Source organism: Vulpes vulpes, chromosome 14 (genome assembly GCF_048418805.1).
Source record: "Vulpes vulpes isolate BD-2025 chromosome 14, VulVul3, whole genome shotgun sequence".
Taxonomy (NCBI): domain Eukaryota; kingdom Metazoa; phylum Chordata; class Mammalia; order Carnivora; family Canidae; genus Vulpes; species Vulpes vulpes.
In genome coordinates, this window is record NC_132793.1 from 103,523,979 (window position 1) to 103,544,948 (window position 20,970).

The 20,970-nt window shown below is 39.8% G+C and overlaps 1 protein-coding gene across 3 annotated transcripts in view; it reads left to right on the forward strand.

The window, feature by feature from the left end:
• Positions 1 to 20,970, forward strand: part of ADAMTSL3 (ADAMTS like 3) — a 335,305-nt gene that overhangs the window by 135,497 nt on the left and 178,838 nt on the right. For all 3 annotated transcript variants that reach the window (XM_072737443.1, XM_072737441.1, XM_072737442.1), the window contains one exon: positions 13,074 to 13,200. In XM_072737443.1, the coding sequence (XP_072593544.1) occupies positions 13,074 to 13,200 (127 nt within the window). The remainder of the gene's footprint in view (positions 1 to 13,073; positions 13,201 to 20,970) is intronic.

Genomic DNA, 20,970 nt, shown 5'->3' on the forward strand with positions numbered 1-20,970 from the left:
CAATGACTTATTGCATTGATGTGAAAACTGCGACCCTTGCTTGCCTTTCCAGGCTCTTCCTGGACTATTTTTGCTCCCTCCCCACCCTTTTTAAAAAATAGACTTAATTTTCTAGGTTCCCAGCAAAATTGAGTAGCAGGTACAGAGAATTCCCTTCTATCCCTTGCCCCTTTATATGTATAACCCTGTCCACTATCAAAATCCTGCACCAGAGTGATGCATTTGTTATGATCAATGAACCTACATTGACACATTATCACCCAAGACCTGTGTTTACATTGGGGTTCACCCTTGCTGATGTGTATTCCATGGGTTTTGACAAATGTTTGTTGACTGTTTCTACCAGTAGAGTATCTTACAAAATAGTTTCACTACCCTAAAAGTTCTCTGTGTTTTTCATATTCATCCTTGCCTTCCCTGCCAACCCCGGCAAGCATGGATCTTTTTACCATCTCCATAGTTTTGCCTTTTTCAGAATGTCTTATAGTTGGAATCATAGAGTATGTATGCTTTTCAGATTGACTTCTTTCACTTAGTAGTGTGCATTTAAGTACTCCATATTTTTTCATGACCTGGTAGCTCATTTCTTTTCATCATTGAGTAATATTCCATTGTCTGAGTGGACCACATTTTACTTATCCGTTTACCTACTGAAGGATATCTTTGTTGCTTCCAAGTTTTGGCAACTAGAATAAAGCTGCTTTAAACATCCATGTGAAGATTTTTGTATGGACACAATTTTTGACACATTTGGGAAAATACAAGGAGTATAATTGTTGGATCATGCTAAGAGTATGGTCAGTTTCATAAGAAAGTACCAAATTGTCTTCCAAAGCAGCTGTACCATTTTGCACTCCCCACCAGCAATGAATGAGACTTTCTATTGCTCCACATCCTCACCAGCAGCAGTAGTGTTGTCATTCTTCCAGATTTGGACACTTCTAGTAGGTGTGTAATGGCATCTCATCATTGCTTTAATTTGCAAGTCCCTTAATGACATATAATGTTTAGTATCTTTTCTTCTACTTATTTGCCATCTATAAATCCTCTCCAATGAGGTTCAGCTCTTTTGCCCATTTTCAAGCTGGGTTGTTTGTTTTCGATTGTTGAGAGTTATTTGTATATTTTGGGTAATAGTCTTTTGAAAATATTTTTCTCCCAGTATAATTCATTTTCCCACGTTCTTGACAGTGTCTTTTGTAGAGCAGAAGCTTTTAACTGCAATGATGTCCAGCTTAACAATTATTTCTTTCCAGGCATTGTGCCTTTGGTAGTACTGTACCTAAAAAGTCATCATCAGGGCAGCCCGGGTGGCTCACAGTTTAGCGCCGCCTTCAGCTCAGAGTGTGATCCTGGAGACCTTGGATCGAGTCCCGCATTGGGCTCCCTGCATGGAGCCTGCTTCTCCCTCTGCCTGTGTCTCTGCCTCTCTCTCTCTCTCTCTGTTTCTCTCATGAATAAATAAATAAAATCTTTAAAAAAAAGTCCTCATCATACCCAAGGTTATCTAGATTTTCCCCTATTTTATCTTCTAGGAGTCTATAGTTTTTTGTTTTACATGTAGGTGTATGATTAATTTTGAATTAATTTTTGTGAAGGATTTAAGTCTGGCCTAGATATTTTTTTTTTTTGCCTGTGGATATAGTTATTTAATTACCATTTGTTGAAAAGATGACCTCTTCTCCATATTATTCCCTTTTCTCCTTTGCCAAAGATCAGTTGACTGTATTAATGTATTTCTATGCTCTCTATTCTTTTCCATTAATTTATTTCTCTTATTTTGCCAATACCACACTATCTTGATGACTTTAACTTTGTATTAAGTCTTGAAGTTGGGTAGTGTTAGTCTTCTGACACTGTTCTTCTCTTTCAGTATTGTGTTGACTATTCTAGGTCTTTTCCCTCTCTCTCCATAAACTTTAGAGTCAGTTTATCAGTATCCACAGAATAACTTCTTGGAATTAAATTGAGAAGAACTAACATCCTGAAAACATTGAGTCTTCCTGCCCACAAAGGTGGAATATCTCCCCATTTATCTAGTTCTTTTTTTATTAGTTTCATCAGAGTTTTAAAGTTTTCCCCCATATAATTCTTGTACAAAATTTTTGTTAGTATATTTATTTTCATGAGAAATATCAGTCTGTAGGTTTCTTGTAACATCTTTGTCCGTTTTTGGTATTCAGGATAATGCAATTCCCATGGAATGAGTTAAGAAGTATCCTCTCTTCTTTTTTCTGGAAGAGATCATAGAGAATTGGTATAGCCTCTTAAATGCTTGGTAGAATTCACCAATGAATCCATTTGGGCCTAGTGCTTTCTCTTTTGGAAGGCTATTAATTATTGGTTATTATTGTTGTTCCATTCCATTTCTATGAAAGAAATGGAATGGAACAATTCCATTCAGATTATCTGTTTCTTCTTGTGTGAGTTTTGGCAGATTGCGTCTTTCAAGGAATTGGTCCATTCCATCTAGATTATTAAATTTGTAGGCACAGAATTGTTTATATTATTTCTTTATTATCTTTTCAATATCCATGAGATCTGTAGTGATGTCCCCTCTTTCATTTCTGATATTAGTAATTTGTATCTTCTTTTTTTCTTAGTTAGCCTGGTTAGAGACTTGTGATTTTATTGATCTTTTTAAAAAACAGCTTTTGGTTTCATTGATTTTCTTTATTGATTTCTTGTTTTCAATTTTACTGATTTCTGCTCTAGTTGTTACTATTTTTCTTATTATTATTTTGGATTTAATTTGTTCTTTTTCTAATTCCCTAAGGTAGAAGCTTAGATTATTGATTCTAAATTTTTCTGCTTTTCTTATATATGCATTAAATGCTGTAAATTTCCCTGTAAGCATTGCTTTTACTGCATCCCACATATTTTGACAAATAGTATTTTCATTTTCCTCAAAATATCTTAAAATTTCTCTTGAGATGTTTTGACTCATGTTATTTAGAAGTATGCTATTTAATATCTAAGTATTTTGGAATTTTCCAGCCATATTTCTGATACTGATTGCTAGTTTAATTCCAATGTGGTCTGAGAGTAGATGGCATATGATTCCATTTTTTAAAGAGATTTATTAAGATGTGTTTTATGTCCCATAATGTAGTCCATCTTGGTGAATGTTCCACATGACCTTGAGAAGAAAGTGCATCCTACAGTTCTCAGATGAAGTAGTCAAAAGATACCAATTCTATCCAATTTTTGTGATGATGCTGTTGACTTCAACTCTGTTTTTACTAATTTCTCCTTGCTAGATCTATCCATTTTTACAATTTTATTTATTTATTGAGAGACACACAGAGAGAGGCAGAGACATAGGCAGAGGGAGAAGCAGGCTCCCTGTGGGAGCCTGATGAGGGACTTGATCCCAGAACTCTGGGATCACACCCTAAGCTGAAGGCAGACACCACTGAGCCATCCAGATGTCCCTGGATCTGTCCATTTCTGATAGAGGGCTTTTGAATTCTCCTGACTCTAGTAGTGGATTCATCTGTTTTTCCTTGCAGTTCTATCAGTTTTTGCCTTGTCCCTTGTGACATTCTCATTAGGCACATACATATTAAGGACTGTATGTCTTCTTAGAGTATTGATCCCTCTATTGTTACATAAATGGTAACAATAAATAAGATAAAACAATACATAAGATAAAACAATAAATAAGATGTAACAATGGTGTTACATCTTAAATCTGGTAACTTCCCTTGCTCTCATGTCTGCTCTGTCTGATATTAATATACCTATTCCTGCTTTATTTTGATTAATTAGCATGCTATGTCTTTTCCCATCCTTTTACTTTTAATCAATTTATGTCTTTTTATTTAAAAGGGGATTCTTGTAGACAATGGATAACTGGATCTTGTTTTTTGATCCACTCTGACAATATTTGCCTTTTAATTGGTACATTTAGGTCTGTGATGTTTAAAGTAATTATTGATACAATTGGATTAATATTTACCATATTTATTACTGTTTCTATTTGTTACCCTTATTCTATGTTCTTTTGTCCACTGTTTTTCTGCTTATTGCTGTTTTAATCGAGCATTTTATATGATTGCATTTTCTTTCCTTATTTTAATACATGTTATACTTCTTTTTTTTTGCCTTTTTTAGTAGTTGCCTTGCAGATTGCAGTATATATTTATACCTAGTTCAAATTTACTTTCGAATAACACTATACTACTTCATGGGTATAGAGAAAATACCTGCAACAAAGTAATAGTAACAACAAAATTCTGATTCTTCTCTGTATCCCTTGTATCATTGCTATCATTCATTTCACTTATGCATAAGCATATATCTACACAAATATACATATCTAAGCATATGCAATTTTTTAAAAGATTTTATTTACTTATTCATGAGACACACACACACACACACACACAGAGAGAGAGAGAGAGGCAGAGACACAGGCAGAGGGAGAAGCAGGCTCCATGCAAGGAACCCGACATGGTACTTGATCCTGGGTCTCTAAGATCACACCCTGGCCTGAAGGTGGCCCTAAACCACTGAGCCACCCGGGCTGCACTAAGCATACACAATTGAACAGATTGTTTCTTTATCATTTTGATAAACTATTATCTTTTGCATCTATTAAAAATAACAAAACTAATGTTTTTATCTTCCTTTTTTCACTCTCCAATGCACTTCCTTTCTTTATATAGATCCAAATTTCTGACCCATATCATTTTCCTACTCTGAAGAATGAGGTCCACTAGCAAAAAAATTCCCTCAATTTTTATTTGCCTGAGAAAGTCTTTATTTCTCTTTCACTTTTGAAGGATAATTTCATAGGGTACAGAATTCTAGGTTGGTGTTTTTTTTTTTCTCTCAACACTTTAAATATTTTACTCTACTGTCTTCTTGCTTGTATGTTTTCTAAGGAGAAGTCAGATGTAATTAATTTCTTTGCTCCTCTATTGGTAAGGTGTTTTATTCCTCTGGCTTCTTTCAAGATTTTTCTTTATCTTTTTTTTTTTTTTTTTTTTTGTAATTTGAATATGATATGCCTACATGTAGTCTTTTTGGCATTTATCTTTATTAGTGTTCTTTGAGCCTCCTGGCCCTATGGTTTTGTGTCTGACATTAATTGGGGGAAATTCTCAGTCATTATTTCTTAAAATACTTCTTCTGTTCCTTTCTTTCTTACTTCTCCTCCTAGTATTCCCTCTATACTCATGCCACACCTCTTGTAGTTGTCCCACAGTTCTTGGATGTTCTGGGTTTTTTTTTTTTTTTTCAGTCTTTTTTTCTTTTTGCTCTTTATTTGGGACTTCTATTGACCTCTCCTCAGAGATTCCACTCTTCTCCCTTTTGTGCTGTTTTTCATTTCTGCCTAAGTGCCAGAAAGCTCTTACACATGCTGTTCCCACTGCCTTTTACTTATGCTCCTGGCTACTCTTATTATCTTCAGGGTTTCAGCTTAATATTGCTTCCTTAAGACGGCTTCTGGGATTACTATACTTAAATTAGTCTTCCTGATTCTATTATAATACCTTTTAACTGCCCTGGTAATATTTCATAATTATATATTTATTTGTGAGATAATTTGATTATGACATTCTCCCATAAAGAATGTAAGTTCTTTAAGGACAAGAATCACACATTTATTGCTCATTGCCATACCCCAGAATTCTTACCATTTCTGGCCCCATGGAGGGTCCTTAGTAAAAACTGGTTGAACAAGTGAGTTTACTCACTTGCAAATGCAGAGGTTATTCAAATATTTTGGTCCCTCTTTTATTTCTCTTTCAGCCTCCACTCCTGCATTTCTAGTTCAGTTTAATGACCATTCTGGGAGATTCCACAGGTTCTGTCAATTCAGCATGCTCCCTCCTCTGCCTCAAATAAGCTAGTATTGTTCTTACCTGATCTATGAGTTATTCTAACTGTTATTCCTATTCATTTCTGTTTATGGTACCAGAATTCTCAATGTTACCTTCCTGAATTCATATTGTAGTCAATGGATTTACTCCCATGTGCTCTATATCTTGCTGCTTCTGTCAAGTATCTCATATTTTAGTCTTTTCTCCCCTCTCACTTTCACCTTTTGACCCCAAGACTAGACTAGCCCCTCTCCCTTCGTGGCCTAGCCAGTATCTCTTCCTTTCTCTACTACTCTTGAACCATCTTATTTGGTGTTTGCTATTGACAAATCTTCTCAAAGATCAAGCCTTACTACTTCATTCTTCTATTTTATATGCTGCTAGTAGTTTATCTTTATTCCAGTTCACTTTTGGTATTTTCCTCTAAATGATAATGAAAGTTAAACACTTGTCAGTGGAATCATGCTTTTTAGTTTTCCAAGTTTTTGACAATGAGTATGTGTTGCTTGCATAATTAAGAAGAATTACCATTAAAAGTAATTAAGTTTGGGTTGAAGAAGAATAATCTGGATAAGGTAATGTTTTGATGTTGAGGTTTTGAAAAGTTGAGTAGTAGTTACATAAACCAGAATGAGGAAGGGAGTCAAAACAGAGTGAATAGTACTTGTGAAGAGATATAACAGTAGATATATTTAAGGATCAATGACTCATTCTGTAGAATTGAGGTGAAAAACACCCGTGGGATAACAGTAGAAGTTGAGGTTATAAGCATAAGTGGAAAGTTACAATAGGAATTATTAACATTCTGAAAGTTACAATAGGAATTATTGAAGAATCTTACAAGTAATAGCCTAACTGGGATTGTCATTAGAAAGATCACTCAAGTGGCAATGTGGCAGATTATTTGGAGAGGAGAGGGTCTGGCCAAACCATAGAAGGTCAAATGTGGGTTAACAAGAACTTAGAGTATGCAGAGGTGGGCTGAATGGAGAAGGGATGACAAACTGTAGAGGTTAATTAAGGTCTTTTAGGACTGGATGATATTGGATGTGGTGAGTGAGAAAGAAGTTTAGAATGAGGCCTGGATTTCTGACATGATGACTAAGTAGATAATGAGACCATTCCTCAAGACAGAAAGTACTGGGTGAGGACCAAATATATGGGAAAAGATGCTGAGCTTGATGTACCTGTGAATAGCGAAGTTGATATATGAATGTAGAGCTTAGAAGAGAATTCTAATAGAGCAACATAGATCGTGGTTAAGGCCAATATATGTCCTTGGAGACTGAATAAAAAAAAGCAGATTTCCAGTGACAGAGTCCTGGCCCCATCATTTTTGGAGCAAACTTCGGATGGAGTGCATTTGATGGGGACAGAACTTCTGTATAATAGAAAACTGAGAAAAAAAAGTTAAGGGTGGGTGAGTGTTTAAGAAGAAAAGTTAGCAGTGTCAGTTTAGAGAAGTCAAGAGGACTAAGGGGGAAGTATACTTGCTTCATGTGGCCCAAACAAATACCACTGGTGATCTCAGCTTCAGCATCCCAGTGACATGGTTGGAGTGGACAGTGGTGGCAGATGTATTCATTTCCTGTGGTTTCATTCATACCACCTCTAAGCCTTGGTCTTTTCAGTATATAAAAGGGAGGCATTATTCTCCATGTAAGTCCTATTTTAAACCCGTTCTTTCATGAAAAACATTCCATGAGTCCAGCCCAATAACTCGCTCAGGAGGCCTATAGTCTGCACTGGCTCCCTTCCCCTGCTTCCTGTCTGTGCTCATTGACCACAGCCTCTCTTCATATTCATTATCTCAGATGTATAGTTTAGTAATTTCCAAGGCTGGATGGGGCTTGCAGGAAAGTTGTGGTTTTCAATACCGAATTCATTCTTAAAAGTGTGTGTTTTAAAAGGGTGCTTCCCATGTTTTTGTGATATTTTTGTGATGCTGATGGGCAAGCCGATTCTTTAAAGCAGTAACAGGTGATACCCTGGCTGCTGAGAGCTGAGTGCTCTTTTGGCAAGGCTATTTGGGTGAAAAGAAATGTACGTAGTTTCTTCAGAAGTGACTGAGAGAGTCTCAGAAGAATTCAGATCTTTTCTTCAACAGGATCACATTCACACACATGCCTTCTCTTGTCCAACGTGGCCATGGCCATCAGCGATTGCTAGGATGGGAGAGAATAAACCATGGGATTCTCACTGCTTGCCTCAGGATGAGCAAACAGCCCTGATGTTCACTTGGCACAGACCACAGATGATTTTTGCAACTGTGTTTACAGTCTGTTCACTTAAATGAGCCGTCACTGTACTCCTGGGAATAACTTTTTGTGAATCTGAGCACAGCAGGCGGCATGAGATGATGACCCTACTGAATGAAATTTGCTTCAGCTTTGCACATCTGATTTTTATGACAAACAGGATCTGGTTGGAAGCATGTCCTCAGAGCAAATCTGATTTATTGTTCATGTTTATTGAATTCCCTGACAGCTGGGTAGATGAAGAAACCACTTTGTAGTTACAGTAAAACTAACATTTACTGGGTGTTTAGTGTCAGGTATTGTCTGAAGCACTTGGCTGTATTAGGTCCTTATATGTGTGAGGTAGGTACTGTCATTGTCCCCACTTGGGAACTAGATTTGAAGAGCCTAAGGGATTTTCCTGCATTGTATGGCTGCAAAGTGGTAGAGCTGGAATTTGGACCCATGCTACCTAATCTCAGAATCTGTTTTCTTAGTCACTGCACTTTACTGATGGTCCTTGTACATATTGTGATGCCTAAAGTGTAGCTGAAGTTTGTAACGGGAAATGAGAGGTGGTTCTGGTAGAGGACAGCCAGGACAACAGGGGGGCCTTGCACAGACAGCACAGTCATGCTTAGACAAATTCAAGTGTCTCCACACTTCGCAGAGACAGAAAGTGTTTGGATATGGTCATGCTGAGCATGAGGGCTGTTGGGACCTGGAGACTATGTACTTGCTCATTGTGAAAGGGACAACTAACATAAACACGTTAGAGTTTCTATTTGTCAATAGAAGCCAGAAATTGGGATTTTAATGTGAAATGTCCAATTAAAAAAAAAACCCTTGCTATTTTAATGACCTTGCTTTGTCCATTAATGGTTAGGTTGTGCTCTTTCTGACACTGGCCAGGTTTTCCTGCAGTAACCAACAACCACCACAGTTCAGTGGCTTAACACTATTAAAGATCACTTCTTGCTAATGCTACTTGTCCACCATCAGTCAGCAGGAGGTCTCTGTTCTTTGAATATCAAGAGATCAGACTGAGGGAGGTTTTATTCAAACACATATTTTACATAACTACAGTAGCAAGAAGAGTAACTGACCCTTAAAGCTTCTTACAGAAATGACACTGGCACTTAGATTCAGTTCATTGGCCCAAGATGGTCAAGACCACACTTAACTTCTAAGGAGATGGAGAAGTATCGTCCTTCCAGGGCTAAGAGGAGAAGCTCCATATTTTAGAACATCTCTAATGATGACCGTAGCTCTATATACTCTGATTTTCAAGGCAGACATCTAGAGTTTTTTCCTAATGTAGCATCCAGTTTTCAGAGATCTCAAACAAAAGTTGACTCTGGTTCTAGAAAGATTAAATTAGATTTACCTAAAAAGATTCCTATGTGGCTTAATATGGAGTGAGGAGGCCGCCTATTTAAATACTATGTTCTTTTAGCTGATTAGGAATCTGTATGAGAAATAGTGAAATATCCTTAGCTGAAGTGATGATTTATGTAGGAGTATTTATTCCCAAAGGTACTGCTCATATATTTTAAATATTTGTTTAAATCAGACATTTTGTGTAGCTTGTCTCATTAGCACTGTAGGACATGAGCCTTGTCTTGTTAGATTATACCCTGTCATGCCTGCCTATATACAAATTGGTTATTTAATAGATGTTAATCTCTTGATATGTTTTATTGATTCATTGTTTTTAAATCATTACAATTAAAGATCTTGACTTCCGGGGATGTCATAGAGGTTGAAAACACCTCAGGTAGCTTTTCAGAAGTTGCTTATTATTGATTATGATGAGACCTGAGAGCCCAAATTCAGTAGGCCCATGGTTTCAAGGGCCATTTTGACTTATACCCTCTGAATCACAAGGCAATCAGAGCTGCTTCTCAGATATTATTTTTCTGTGATGTTTTCACTTGCTTTTTTTGGCTGTAAGATTTGGATGAAGTGTCACTTGAAACAAAATTCTGAAACAAATGTAAGTGCTCAGGGAAGTGTTTGCTTGCCTAAGATCTTACAAGGCCCTAAACACTCTTCAAAACAAGCCCATCCTAGCTGCTAAGCCCACACCCTTTCTGGATGACCAGATAGACAGTTATTCTCATTCTCATGAAATGCGAAGTGCTCAGGGACATGAATTGTGAGGACAGAGCTTGGCTCGGGAACAGTGTTTCTATAACTTAATGGTAGAATTACTCCCCTTGGAGAAAGTTGCATGAACACAAGTTACTCATTGATTGAATCCCAACCATGCAAGTGCGTTTCCAAAATCAGTCATTCTTCATTTGGTCCACGTGTGCTGCTAAGTATTAATATAATTGCCTGTGTGACTTGGTTCTCTATGACCTATCCCACTACTACCAAAGGTAAAGAAGGTGTGCCATGGTATTAAGATTCTAGAGTCAACCGACCTGCATTTTCAGGCCATTACTGGTGCTGTTTACTAGCTGTGTGATGCTGGCAGGTCATTTAACCTCACTGACATTCAGATGCCTTATTTGTAAAATAGAGGCAGAAAAAAATCACCTATGTCATCAGGTTGCTGTGAAGATTCAATGATGTATGTGATGTGCTTGGCATAATGCCAGACACATGGTAGGCATTCAGTAAAAAAATCAACTATTAATATTTCATTACCACCTTTATAAAAATATACATTAAGGATGAAAGGATCTCAAAAGTCTTTGGATTTAGCTACTCCTCAGACAATTTAATTCCCTCTCCAGTTTCCCCGCCAGAAAGTCTCCTACCTAGCTCACGGTTGAACACTTGGTGCTGGATAACTCTGACTTTTCAAACTCTTTGACATTGAACTAAACTTCGGCTTAAACCTGTAGTTTTCGCCATTTGGAAACACAAGGAACAAATGTAATCCCTTTCTTCATGACAGCCCGTTGTGAATTTAAAAATATCTTTAATCACAGGCTTTTCCTTAAACTTCCTTGGAACTTTTCCTACCTCTCCCTGAAACTTTCATTTGATCTTTCTCCTTCCCTTCAGCACTGAAATTTTGGAAAGAATAGTCTGTAGATGTGGTTTCAACTCCCTCCAGTTTTATTTTGTCTTCAACACCTTGGATGTAGTGATTCAGCAACTCCCTGCTCCGAGGCTTAGGGGCTATGCCCAGGACTCAAAACAAAATGAAAAACAGAGAGGATAGAAGGGGGCCTTTTTTTAAAAAAAGGTTTTATTTATTTATCCAATAGGGACACAAAGAGAGGCAGAGACATAGGCAGAGGGAGAAGTAGGCTCCCTGTGGGGAGCCCGATGCAAGACTTGACCCCAGGACCCCAGGATCAAGACCTGAACCAAAGGCAGACGCTCAACTACTGAGCCATCCAGGTGCCCCAAGAAGGGAGCTTTTTTGGTTGAGTCCTTTGTAATGTTGTAATCCCTATACTAAGAGAGTCTACATACATATTCTCATTTTATCCTTACTAGATCTTGGGTAAAATGTGTATTATTGTCTGTGTGTTAGTCTTGAGGAAGATGTGTCTCTGAGTGTTTGAACTGTTTACTGTCTGCCATCTTGAACGGGTTGGAGGGGTGGGACAGGAAGGCTCTCTGCCTCCTGAGTCCCTGCACTTAAATGCCATGTATAGAAATGCAAATAAAGTTGAGTAACACAGGGAGGTAGAGAGAAACTTTCTCACCAGTTCATATTAGTGGGCACATGTTATGTAGAAGACCGATTTGTACCGTAAAAAGAAATGTGAATGTGCCTAGCCCTTGTCCTCATTTATGGAAGCTCACAATCTGGCAAAGATGCACACATGTATGCACACACACAGATACCTCACAAAAATAATAACTCACAAAGGACTGAAAGGTAGCAGTATAGGCATGTGCTATGAGGTCACTCCCATTCATTCCTTTTCTGCATTTAAGAAATGGTTTATGAAGAGCCCAGATGTCCATCAACAGATGAATGGATAAAGAAGAGGTGGTATGTGTGCAAGTGTGTGTGTGTGTGTGTGTGTGTGTGTGTGTGTAGGAATACTACTCAGCCATCAAAACAAATATAAAATTGTACTATTTGTAATGATGTGGATGGAACTAGAGAGTGTTATGCTAAACAAGATAAGCCAGTCAAAGAAAGGAAAATACCATATAATCTCACTCATATGTGGAATTTAAGAAACAAAGCAGATGAACAAAGGGGAAGGGAAAGAAAAATAAAATAAGATGAAAACAGGGAGGCAAACCATAAGAGACTTAACTCTAGGAAACAAACAGGGTTGCTGGAGAAGAGGGGGTAGGAGGATGGGGTTACTGGGTGATGGGCATTAAGGAGGACACTTGATGTGATGAGTACTGGGTGTTATATGCAACTGACAAATCACTCAACTCTACCCCTGAAACTAATAATACACTATATGTTAACTAAATTGAATTTAAATAAAAATTTTAAAAAGAAATGGTTTACAAAAGTGTGTCTATAGATCTCATAACAGAGGAAGACACACATAGGTATAGGCATAAATAATGATAGAAGGATATATAAAGATCCAGAGTATAGAGAGATATGGATATATAAAGATGTTGGGAGATAAGTATGTGGAGATTGAGATACAAACAGAGGGGAAAATGTATAAAACTATGGCCTGGAAGGATACTTGTCAACTTCAGTGTAGGGGCCAGAGAAGAGGGGAGGTGTGGGGAGCAAGAGGGGCAGAGGAAACAGCCTCTGTAATGTTCTGTTCATTTTATATACAGAAAAATATATGACTAAATTAAAGAGATAAATTAAGATGTAAAAGGAGGGACACAATTCTCTTTTAACTAGACTGGGCCCTTGGTAAGATTCCTATCAGGAATCTTAAGGCTTTCTGTCATTTTTAGCTTGAAAACTCTGTCACCATGAGAGAGCCCAGTGGTTAATTAGGGAAGGTTTGCGCCCGGGGGCGGGGTGGGGGCCTCCCGAGGGCCCTGGACCCTCAGCCATCCTCGGATCCTGACACCTGCTACTGTCTGCTTCTGCCCGCAGGCCGTGGGCTGTGATCGGCGCCTGGGGAGCAGCGCCCGGGAGGACAGCTGCGGCGTCTGTGCTGGCAACGGCTCCACCTGCAGGCTCGTGCGGGGACAATCCAAGTCGCACGTTTCTCCTGAAAAAAGTAGGTCTGCAACCCACCCCTGTGTTCCCACAGGACAGAAGGTGCTCCGGACCCCCTGGTCCCCGAATACCGAATACCGTCTTCCTAACTGAAGCTTTTTGTTGGAAAGCGCTGTTGACTAGTTTTCGGAAAGTCAGATTTCTTTGAAAACATGTCTGTCAAACGTTTGGTTCCATTGGTTTTTTTCCCAAGACTACCCATTTCATTGAATCATGACCATTACAGAAGATGACTAGGTTGGTTTTTTTTAATTTGCTGGTTTTTTAAAAGATTTTATTTATTCATGAGAGACATACAAATAGAGAGGCAGAGACACCGGCAGAGGGAGAAGCAGGCTTCATGCCGGAAGCCCGACGTGGGACTGGATCCCAGGCCGGGATCACCACCTGAGTGGAAGGCAGGCGCTCAACCACTGAGCCACCCAGGTGCCCCTATTTGCTATTTTTTTTTAAGGTAAAGCATGAAGTAGTAATTTTTGATTTGCCTCCCTTGATTGCTAACAAGGCAGAAAATCTTGTCACTAGTGGTTCTTGCCCCTCTATTCCTTCTTATCTTTCGGTCAGCTCCTAAAGTCACTTACTCATTTTTTCTACTTGGACATTGATCTTTTACCCACCATCGTGAACTTTTATTATATCGTGAGTATTAACCTTTTGTCTGTTAAATTGATTTTATTTTAATTTTAACTTTCAGATTTCTTTGTGGTGGCTCTTTTAAATATTGGTTTCCATTCGTTACTTGACTTTCAGTATTGTTTGTATTTTTGGGATCGATAGTTTCTAAGTTTTATAGCCTCAGAAATGTTCATGCTTCTAATTTAATGGTATCTGCCTTTTTGAATCCTTCGATTTGGGGGTCAGTAAACCTTTTGAGTAAAGGGTCAGATAGTATTTTAGGGCTTTACAGGGCATATATATCCATGGTCTTGACTATTGTGCACTGCTGTTGCAGCACAGAAACAGCCACAGACAACTCGTGAACAAAGGGCATAGTTGTGTTCCAGTTGAGCTTTATTTTATTTATTTATTTATTTATTTTTATTTTTTTAATTAATTTTTATTGGTGTTCAATTTACCAACATACAGAAAAACACCCAGTGCTCATCCTGTCAAGTGTCCGCCTCAGTGCCCGTCACCCATTCCCCTCCAACACCCGCCCTCCTCCCCTTCCACCACCCCTAGTTCGTTTCCCAGAGGTAGGAGTCTTTATGTTCTGTCTCCCTTCCTGATATTTCCCAACATTTCTTTTCCCTTCCTTTATATCCCCTTTCACTATTATTTATATTCCCCAAATGAATGAGAACATACACTGTTTGTCCTTCTCCGATTGACTTATTTCACTCAGCATAATACCCTCCAGTTCCATCCACATTGAAGCAAATGGTGGGTATTTGTCGTTTCTAATTGCTGAGTAATATTCCATTGTATACATAAACCACATCTTCTTTATCCATTCATCTTTATTACTACGGGTATCAATTCAAGCTGGACTTGCTGTAGAAGTCAGCCATGGAAAATGGGGAGTGGAGGGAAGAGATACCCCAAGGCCCAAAGGTGACCGTGGCAACAAGCGGCAGTGATGGGCAGGGGCAAGGGGTTGAGAGGCCTCTGTCACCTGTTACTGACTGGAGGAGGTGATGAAGCCGGCATGTGGAAGGAGGTATGGCTAGTGACCTGGGCAAGTCTGTTACACCACCAATTCCTTGGTGGCAGAGAAGAGGTTTTGTCCCAGCAAGCTGGCGCAGAAGTAAGTGAAAGCACTGAGGGTGTAGGTGACACTTGTGATGCTACGAGGCATATGAAGCAGGACTGTATTGGTGGTGCGCTTTGGAGGGACCTCAAACCTCAAAGTTGTAGTAAAAATCCTTCCAAAAATACCACGCATAAGAGTCGCTGTTCATACTGGACATCCCCCATTGTGGGCGCTGTTATCCTAGGCTGCTGCTTCTTCCTCTTTTTTTTTTTTGTATATTTTTTTATTGGAGTTCAATTTGCCAACATATAGCATATCACCCAGTGCTCATCCCGTCAAGTGCCCCGCTCAGTGCCCATTACCCAGTCACCCCAGCCCCACGCCTAGGCTTCTTACTCCAGGTTGGAAGGCAGATCCTCCCGAGAGGACCTTATTGAAATCTGGAGGGGCTCCTCTACCCACTTGGGAGCAAAAACTGTGGCTTTTCTGAAGGCTGCAGTGACGCTCTCTTCTGGAATCCTGTCAGGTGTGTTCTTCTCCCTTTGGCATCCAGGTGGTGAGCCAGACATCCCCCCCAGACCCGGGGCTATGTCCTTCACTTCCTGAGACTTCCTCCCAAAGCACCTGCTCACTGCTCTGTGTCCTCACCAGGGCTTCCTTTCTTCACTAATTTCTATGCACACCTTTATGTTTCAAAGTCTTCTTTTATAATTACAGTCCATATGTCCTAGTGACATTATCCTTTGGTAAAAAGGCTTGCTTTTCAATACTTTGAATGCACATTAGACATTCATACTAAAGTAGCATACTCTGGTTTTGAAGCTTTCCTTTTTCCATTTTTTAAAAAGTAAATATATATATATAAATATATATTTATGTATATATATATTTTAATTCTGACAAAAAAAACCCTAGATTTGTTATAAATTCAGGAGAATAACTGTAATCTGTTTGGTATTTAAATAAGTAATCTCTGAACATCTAAAAGAAATATATAAATATATATCCAAAATATACAGAAGAATAAATGAGAATGGAATCAAATGGTTTATAAAAAGTTAGTTATACTCAAAAGAACACAGTAATGAAGAGGAAAAATACAAGGCATATAAAAAATTAAAAAAAAAACAAACAGACCTTATTTACAAAAATACAAGTTTACGAAAAAATAAATTTACAACCCTCAGGTTGTAGTTTGTGGACCTCTGCCTTAAAGGGAAAAAGATATTATTCCTGTGTTTTCTGCCAGCACTTTTATGGTTTTGTTTTCCTCCTTTAGCATCTTTTGTTCATTTGAATTTATTTTGATGTGACTTATGAAATTAGGGATTTTATTTATTCTTTCCAAATAGGGAGAGCACCACGGGAGGGGTGGAGGGTAGGGAGGTTTCCAGGCAGAGGAAATCTGAATTTCAGATGACCCTGAATTTCAGATGACCCTAAGACTCATCTAAAATATGCCTGTCTATTGTTGACTGGTGGCAAAATTCCCTCATTGATGGTAAATTAGATAGGTCCACCTAAAGAGATTGTGTAGAATATATTAGGAGGCCAAGAGTTGCATCCTGGGGAACACCTGAAGTCTAGGCTTTTAGCCAGTGAAGAAATTTAATGGAATCTGAATGAGAGGAAATGAAAAGAGTAGGTAAATGCAGAACTTAGCAAAAGCAGTGCCATGGAAGCCAGAGGAGTAATTCCAAAAAGGAGGTAATGGGCAACCATGTGAACTGCTGCTGAGATACCAACTGGAATAAGAGTCCAAAATGTACTCTGACAACTCAGAGACCATGTGTGACCTTAGCAAGAGTGGTGTCCATGAATTTCAGGCTGAAGGCAAAGCCCAGTTGCAGTGGATTGGGGAGTGAGCCGAAGGTGAGACTATATAGCAGGAAAGAGTTGCCCTGGACAAAAGGAAGGTATATACCCACACCGTGTCAGCAGCTAGATGACTATACAGGCACCATGGAGAACACGGTGAGAAATCAGCAATTTTCTAGCATACTGGCTTTTTTTTTTTGGTACTGTTCATTAAGAGGTAAGAGCTGCGTAGGAGTAAGAGCTCTCAGAGACTTTAGAGTGTTCGCATCAAAGAAAGTAGAGGAAGGAACTCACCAAAACAGGGAAAAGGGAGAGGAATTGCCGTGAAGTCTATCTGAGATTGGAAACCGTGAATTCATAGAGGTTCCAATGGGTGGACTTCATGAAGGAGCTGGCTTTGAGTAGTGGTGCACCGGTAAGAATGTGTTCTTCTACAAATCATGGAAAGTTCACCTTTCAAATGCAGGACAGCAGGCAGTCAGCAGTCAAGGTTGGGGAAGCTGTTCTGCTATGTCTTTAAGGACCCAGGCTCCTCTCTGTCTCCTTCATTATCCTTAGAGGATGACTTTCATCTCTGTAGTTGCAAAGTCACTATTAAACATTCACATTCATCCACCCCCAGACAATAAAGATGGCGGTGCAGACATCCCTTGAATGCTATATTCTTTATTCAGGAAGAGAAATCCTCCCTGGGGAGGTCTGCCTCTTTGCCTACAATTGTGCCATGCACACACACTGGCTTCTAAGGAGCTGGGAGAGCAAGTCTACAGCATTCCACCCACTCTGTTGTTACTAATATTGATACAGTGCTTTATCACACGGAGTTCCCTTCAGGCACAGCCTATCACTTAATTCCACTAAGCCTTTCCATCGTAGCTTTGATATTGTCAAACCCATTTGATGAATGAGGAGACTAAGGACCAGAGATGTTAAGGAACATCTCTCATAACCAATTATGAAAGGCAATATAGGAAAGAAATTGGGCTCTGGGGCCAGTGTTTTTTTTTTTTTTTTAATTTTTGATAGTCACAGAGAGAGAGAGAGAGAGAGAGAGAGAGAGAGGCAGAGACATAGGCAGAGGGAGAAGCAGGCTCCATGCACCGGGAGCCCGACGTGGGATTCGATCCCGGGTCTCCAGGATCGCACCCTGGGCCAAAGTCAGGCGCTAAACCACTGCGCCACCCAGGGATCCCTGGGGCCAGTGTTCAAATCCTGGGTTTGTTGCTTACTGCTGTGTAAGCAGAACACGTTTTTTTTGTTTTGTTTTGTTTTGTTTTTGTTTTTTTGTGTTTTTTTTTTAACCTCCTGTGTATATTTTGTTTTTTTTTCATTTAAATTGGAAATGGCAATAGTCCTCCCTTTGTAGAGGTATTGTTTAATAAGTAAATCAGTCATGCTGAGCATTGCAAATAGTGTCTGGCACCTAGTGAGTGCCCACTAAATGCTAATAAATGTTTTTATTAGACATTTGGCTCATTTGGGTACCAATGGATGTCACACCTTTTACATACATTCAATGTATATGTGGATATTTGCAAGCAGATGTCCAAGTCAACATTTTGTCAATCTGGATATTGTTTGTAAGAAAGCTACTGATGGGTGTGGAGGAATAACTTGTCAGAAGTGTCAAGGAAGAGTGAATTAGAAACTAAGGGTAGAGGAAATATTCAGCTCAGGGGAAGACCAAGAAGAGCCAGCCTGGACTGTAAACAGTTAATTCAGGTCTGCTTTTGGACAAGAAGATGGAATGGGGAACATAATAGCCAGCTCTGGTGTTGGGGAAGTGCCTAGAGTTAGCACTGGCTTTAAAAAGCCTGGAAGTCTCATTAGAAATAGATGTGGTCTTGTCAGGATCCAAGAGAGATTAGAAACTGAGATAATTCTAATTGAGCCAGGGGAGAAGTCAAGTGAAATTGGGTCAAGAAATCAGTGTTTTGGGGGGAAGTGTGCCGAAGAGGCTCTGAAATGGGAAGGGATAGATGGGGTGGGGTGCTGGCTGAAAGGGGCCTGCTTGTACTTCACAGTTTCACACTCCTGGTAAGGTAGATCAGATACTCTCTGTGTGTCTCTCTCATGCATGGATTTATGCTTTGCGGATTATAGATCCTTTTGAGAATCTATTGGAAGTTATATGTCTTGTATGTATTTCCTTCAGGAAAATAGAGGGAAAATGCACATGTCCCCATAAGGCCCAAATTTGCCATTCTGATTTTTTTTTTTTTTTTGAGGGCATCTCAGATCCCTGTACCAGTTCAGGGCATTCCAGGTCAAAACCCCTAAAAATCTAATCTTTGTGATTAATTTCCCCAAAAGGGTGATGGGAGCATCCGGACAGATCCCTGAACACGGGAGGAGAGGTGATATGGTGAGAGCGGGGCTGCTGGCCCGTCATCAGGCTCCGTACCTCTGTGCTTGGGCTATAGCTAAACTCAGCAGATCCCTGTCTGCATGAAAACAATGCTGCTACTCGTCCTTGATTTTCATTATAGCCCCTTCTTGTCTGTTGCTGCTCCGAAACTGGCCTGCTGCAGCCGTTCTTGGCCAGGATTTTCTGTGGGCCATATGGAAGCACTTCCCTATAATCATGCTTTGTGTGAAAGAAATGTGGGAAATTAAGCCATGTATCTCCCCGAGTGTGCATCACTGTGCCTGTAGAGTGCACAGAGCTCCTACGTCCTCACCTTGCCAAGTGATCATTCTTGTCTTCCTTGGGGCTCACCCTGAGGCAGACCATGGCCACGAGAGGCCACTGGCACAGGCTCACTCTGGAGAAAGTGCTCAAGGCTGCTTCCAGGCTATCATTCCCACCATGCCGCAAGGCAGACTCAAGGTTGTAGCTCCTGGAGCCAAAACTTTTGCTATGAGAAAAATCCGAAATTAATCCAGATACAACACGCAAATTTCCTGTTCTGCAGGAGAAGGGGAGAGACTCAACTAACAATGGCATAAATAGCTTTGGATGTTGATTCAGGGAAGTAGAGGCCACTCAGTTTTTAAAGAGAGAAAACTCTACACACAGCAACAAAGAAGCAAGCACATCTATTTGGAGTCTTGATTTGGCATTTAGGTACTCTGTACTGTTTCCAGGTTTGTCCATTATTTTGCTTTTGTTTTTGTTTTTTTTTAAGTAGACACCACACCCAGCATGGAGCCCAATGGAGGGCTTGAACTCATGACCCTGAGATCAAGACCTGAGCTGAGATCAAGAGTCAGACCCTTAATTGACTGAGCCACCCAGGCACCCCCATTATTTTGGTCTTCTCCACATAAGGGTGCACATGCATGAGGCAAATAAACAAGCTCACTTGGTCTGGTCTGGCCTCTTCATGTATTTTTACCTGGTGGCAACCAAGCCTATTGATACAGTGATGCCCAAGGCTGACCTGGAACCCCAGCATTTCAGTAATCTTTGATGTTTTAAGATAACCACACCCTCTTACAAAACATCCCTCGCTTGGTACTCCTGACAGAAATAGAATCCTGGCCCAGAGGGTTATTATTATGATATTTTCTCTTCATACACAGTCCATTTTTCCTTTGACTGTCACTTCCAAAAATAGCCCATACACTGAGATCATTCTGTAGCAGGGAAGACTGTATTAGCTGTAACGTAGCACACAGACTGCTCACATCATCTCTCTCTACCTTCCCATTTATCCTTCTAGGGCATATTCTGACCAATTATAGTCTTATACCAGAACTCTGTGTGGATAAGAAAGATTCAAATCCAACAGTTTTAATGAGATATTCTCCCCCCTCCCATTTAATTCAATGAGAGCAGGTGGTAGAGGAAAGATCCTGATGCTGGATATCTAGGGCCTGGTGTTCCTGCTCTTTCCAGCTCTTTCCCACTCCTATGTCTGTGTTCTGTATCCTCTGCATGAGGAAAAACAAGAGCAAAATGACCCACTGGCTCAACTGCGAAGGAGTGCCATGGATTGTGTTTTTCACAAAGTAGGCAGACTAACCATGAACTCCCCCGCTTCAAGCTTCTTCATGAATTGCCTTTATACCTGGGCTAAAATCCATTACCCTTTCTATGACCTTCAAAGTCTTGCATGACTGGCTCCGTGTTATGTCATGTGCACCATTTTGCCTCTAATGCACTAGGCTCCAGTCTAACTATCTGGAAGATTCTAGAGTGCAAGTCCCCTTCCCCTCCATGGGTCTTTGCACTGACCAATCCCTGCACCTGGAATACACTTCCCTTAGCTCTTAACATGGCTGCTTGCCTCTTTCTCTACCTTGAGCTGGCATGTC